At 29.0% G+C, this 5467-nt stretch overlaps 1 protein-coding gene across 1 annotated transcript; it reads right to left on the bottom strand.

Moving 5' to 3' along the window:
* Positions 1-829: 829 nt before the first annotated feature.
* Positions 830-1759, bottom strand: LOC127248868 (uncharacterized). Its single transcript, XM_051271416.1, has one exon. The coding sequence runs from the start codon at positions 1508-1510 to the stop codon at positions 830-832; it is 681 nt and encodes a 226-aa protein (XP_051127373.1). The 5' UTR covers positions 1511-1759.
* Between the last annotated feature and the right edge of the window lie 3708 nt (positions 1760-5467).

A 5467-nucleotide genomic window follows, 5' to 3' on the forward strand; every position in this document is an offset into this window, starting at 1 on the left:
AAGGTCCACACGGTGGATCTATTGGTCCACAAATATCACCCTGAATTCTTTCCAAAAAAGCTGGGGATTCAAATCCAACCTTTGTTGGAGATGGCCTGATTATTAACTTCCCTTGGGAACAGGCAGCACAAGTAAATTCATTCGAATTCAAAATATTTTTCTTTTTCAATGAGTGGTCATTTGAATTTTCAACAATTCGCTTTAGCATTACATTGCCAGGATGCCCAAGTTGATCATGCAAAGTTTTAAATTCGCTAGTAGCCATTTGGTCTACTAGGTGATATGTTTCAATGGCACTGATTTTTTAGTAGTATAATCTGGAAGAAAATGATGACAATTTTTCTTTCACAATTCTTTTGCCATTCACAACCTGAGTTATCAGAAGATACTCATTTTCTGCCTCATTCAATGTTTCAATGTGATACCCATTTTTCCGAATATCACTGAAGCTCAGTAAATTCCTTCGAGCTTTGCTCAAGAACAATGCATTTTCAATTGCCATTTTTGTCCCTTTTGGGAGATATACAATAGCTTTTCCTGAGCCTTCAATCATTTTCGATGCACCACTGATAGTAACAATTGTGGTCTTTCCCATATTCAGGTGGGAGAAATAACATTTGTTTTTCAGAATGCTGTGAGTCGTAGCACTGTAGATAAGGCATATATTGTCATCGGCTCCAAAATATTTGGCATCCATATCTTTGCAAGAAGGTCAAAATAATAAAAGACATGTATTAGTAACATAATCAAAATAGACTTATATTATAGGGGTAATACAAAAAGGGGGCAAAAAGCATCAAAATAACAAAATAGATACAACATCATTTTATTATTTAACATCGTCAGCTATGTCAAGCAGATCATCGGCATCCAGGTGCGTGATATTTTCATTCATCACATCGTCAAATGTGTCATCGTGGGCAGCGTGATTTGTTTCGGGGGCAATCCTTCCCTGTCTTTCTTTTGAGGCCCGATACAATTCAGCCAAGTGACTGGCCGTGCGACAAACATGGGCCCAATGACCTTTGATTCCACACCGGGTGCATTCCTCGTCATTATTTCTGTTTCTCCCGGTGTTGATCCTCTGTTGAGGTCTGTACGGCCCTCTGTCATTCCGATTTGGCACATATTGGGGCCTATTTTGATAATTATTGTGACTGTATGCGTTTGCCCGGCCCCGTCCGGGATTCTGATTTCGATCGTGATCAATTCTTTGATTTCTGACTTGCCCACGACCACGCATCGGATTTTCCGGCTGTATCGCATTTGCTTCTGGAAATGGATTTGCACCTGTCGGCCGAGATTCGTGATTTTTCAACAACAATTCATTATTTTGTTCGGCCAGCAAAAGACAGGTGATCAACTCAGAATATTTCTGGAAGCCTCTTTCGCGATACTGCTGCTGCAAAACCATGTTAGAGGCATGAAAAGTGGAGAAAGTTTTCTCCATCATATAAGATTCAGATACATTTTCGCCACAGTGGCGCAGCTGTGATGTTATTTTAAACATGACAGAATTATATCTTGGACTGTTTTAAAGTCCTGAAGCCGTAGGCTTTGCCATTCGCTTCGTGCCCTTGGCAACAATGTCAGCATCAAATGATCGTATCTTCTTTTAATTTCTCCCACAATTCAAGCGGGGATTCCAGCGTGACATACTGCATTTTCAGTGCTTCATCAATGTGATGGCACAAAAAGATCATGGCCTTTGCACGATCTTGGCTCGGGGAGTTTTTATCCCGGGCAATGGTATTTTCCAAGCCCATTGATGCCAGATGCATTTTAACATCGCGAGCCCATACCATATAATTTTGGCCAGAAACGAGAAGAGAGAGAAATTCCTGTTTGGCAAGGTTAGTCATAATAAAAAGATAAAATATGAAATATTACCTTGCGGAAATTAAAATATATAATCGTGCTGATAACGTGTTGTAATATTAATATAGAATTAACCAATAGAAATATTAATTATTTCTACCGCTAACCATTATTTTATATATATATATATATATGATATATAATATATAATATAAAGTATATAAATGTAGATGTGTTTGCAGTATATAAATATAAGATAGATATTATTATATATATATATATATACGTGTGGGTGTGTGTATGTAAGGTAAATATTATGTATATATTATATATTATATATATGTTTTGCATGTATAGGTATAGATAGGAAAGAGAAAAATTAGAGGAGAGCAGTAATTATATCTCTTCATTCACAATCACCCCTATTTATAGGTAGTGTTATAATTGATTTATGGTTACAAATAGTGCAACGTAGTAAACGTGTAGTAGGACTATGGAATTATACAAAAGCGTCCACGATACTTATACGTATATGTTATACGTATAACACTAATAATATTATCAATTCTTTTAATTATCAGAATATTTATTAATTGTATTAATTATAAGAAAAAAAAATTCAATTTTGGTCTCAATATAATCAGAATTAATCAATTTTGGTCCAAATATAAAAAATTCATCAATTTTGGTCCCAATATAACCAAAATTTATCAATTTTGGTCCCAATATAAAAAACTCATCAATTTTGGTCACAATATAAACAATTTCAATCAATTTTGGTCTCATTATAAACAATTTTTATCAATTTTGGTCCCACCGTTAAAAAACTAACGGAAATTGCTGACATGGACATGACGGAGGTGACGTGGCAGTTGACCTGGAAAGTACACGGCCATGTTCAATTATACACGACCATGTTGTTACATGACCATGTATATTTCACTGTATAATTATACATGGTTATGTTGTTACACGGCCATGTACAATTATACACGGCCATGTTACAGGGCCATGTATATTTCAGTGTATAATTATACATGGTCATGTTGTTACACGGCCATGTACAATTATACACGGCCATGCTGTTACATGACCATGTATATTTCAGTTTATAAATATACATGACCATGTTGTTACACGGCCATGTATAATTCTACACGGCCGTGTATCTTTCTGTTTCAGTTTAAAATTTTAATTTTTTTTTTTAATTTAGAATAGTTGATATAGTTAAAATGGAAAATAATAATAATAATCATAATATAATTAAAATATATCAATTTTAGTTTAAATATAAGTATTTATCGAGTATGTTCTTTTGGAAGATTTTGTCTAAAATTATACTATTTAGCAAAAATTTCAATACATTAATTGGATGTTTGTAAGAGAAAATTTTTGCTAAATAGTAGAATTTTAGACAAAATCTTCCAAAAGAACATACTCAATAAATACTTATATTTGAATTAAAATTGATATATTTTAATTATATTATGATAATTATTATTATTTTTTTCCATTTTAACTATATCAACAATTCTAAATTAGAAAAAAAATTTAAAAATATAACAAAAAAATAAAATTCTAGACCGAAACAGAAAGATACACGGCCGTGTAACAACATGGTCATGTATAATTATACACTGAAATATACATGGTCATGTAACAACATGGCCGTGTATAATTGTACATGGCCGTGTAACAACATGGCCATGTATAATTATACACTGAAATATACATGGCCATGTAACAACATGGCCGTGTATAATTGTACATGGCCGTATACTTTCCAGGTCAACTGCTACGTCACCTCCGTCATGTCTACGTCAGCAATTTCCGTTAGTTTTTAACGGTGGGACCAAAATTGATAAAAATTGTTTATAATGAGACCAAAATTGATTGAAATTGTTTATATTGGGACCAAAATTGATGAATTTTTTATATTGGGACCAAAATTGATAAATTTTGGTTATATGGGGACCAAAATTGATTAATTTTGATTATATTGGGACCAAAATTGATTTTTTTCCTAATTATAATATTATTAAGTATGTTAATTATAATTTTATTAATGGTGAGTATTTAATTTATTAGAAAAAAAAAAGAGAGACAAAAAAAATAGTTATGTGTTTTATATATAGATAATAATAAAAATTATATTTCAAAATTATTAAATTTTTATTACTTTTAATTAGGGGTATAAATAAACATAAATTATATTATAATTTAATTTAATTATAAAATTAAAATTTAATTTTTTATTAAATTTAAAAATATGTTAATTATAATTTTATTCTATTTAAAATATTTAAAAAAATTAAAATATAGGGTGGAGTGGACCTCACCGATTTCATTTATATAATAATAATAATACTTTTTAACTTTTAATAAATTTATTTATTAATTATAATTTCATTAATTATATCAATTAATATATAATTATACTGAAAAATTAGTAAAATTTCATTATTCATTAATTACGGGTATAAGTGAAAATTTTAAAAATATTACATTAATTTCTAAAAAATTTAAGAATTAAAAATGAAAAAAAAATTATAAAATTATGAGATTTGCTGGGGTTTTATATATACATTAATATTACAGAATATAATTAGGTATTTTAAATTTTATTGATTATGAATATAATTATTTTAATTATAAAAATAATAAAAATTGCATTCCAAAATTATTAAATTTTCACTACCCTTAATTAGGGTAATTAAGGATATAAATGAATATAAAATTATATTATAGTTTACTTTAAACATAAAATTAAATGAATTCTTTTATTATCTTTAAAAATATATTAATTATGATTTATCTAATAGCACTTAATACATATTTGTTTATCTAGTTTAGTTTGATATGTAATCCTCCGAAATTCGGTTGTTGTCATTGAGCCGCAATAAATAATGTGTGTTAATTAATTTATGTAGAATTAATTTATTTTGGCTTAAATTATTCATATTTATTTTTAATTATATTTTTTAATTTATGTCGATTAATTTATTGTTGTTGATTAATTTATTGTGTAATTTATTGAAGTATAATTTATGTTAGAATTAAATTATTTTATATTATTATATTTATAATATTTAATTTAAAACAAGGTTAGCCGTAAAATATGTTATTTTCTCGAGTCAATCGATCTCTATTGTGCTTAATTTGAGTTTGAATTCGAATCTTTTCAATAATTGAAATTTTTTTTAGTATAAGTATAAATTGGGATTTTGATAAAGTTGGTTAATATCCCCTTCGTTTCATTTGTTCCATACTTCATTTAATTTTTAGAACTTTCGTCTATTTAACTGTGCTTGTTAGCGGAGATGATAGATTAAGTTTCCTTAAAAATGGGATTGACGAACGAATAGTGTCAGGAGGATGCCGATTATCTTTATATGCGACTTGACTTGGCAAAAAATCAAATAAAATAATCGACGCAAAAATATTGAAATTAATTTATTATCCATAGCAAAGTCTACTGGACTACCTTGACTTTTAAATTATTGTACCATATCATTTATTATGGAAGTTTATTTAAAAGCTTTGAGTCAACGCATCATCTCTAAAAGCTACTCTGAATTTGAAAATATTTTAGGAGACATAATTTAGAATCTTTGTAGATGAACTATCATGTAAATGGCTTAAGGATCTG

Source organism: Andrographis paniculata, unplaced genomic scaffold (assembly GCF_009805555.1).
Source record: "Andrographis paniculata isolate CXL003 unplaced genomic scaffold, ASM980555v1 Contig34END, whole genome shotgun sequence".
Taxonomy (NCBI): domain Eukaryota; kingdom Viridiplantae; phylum Streptophyta; class Magnoliopsida; order Lamiales; family Acanthaceae; genus Andrographis; species Andrographis paniculata.

Excerpts from the sequence above, each read along its gene's own strand:
- LOC127248868 (XM_051271416.1), bottom strand. The coding sequence starts at position 1,510 with ATGTTTAAAATAACATCACAGCTGCGCCACTGTGGCGAAAATGTATCT.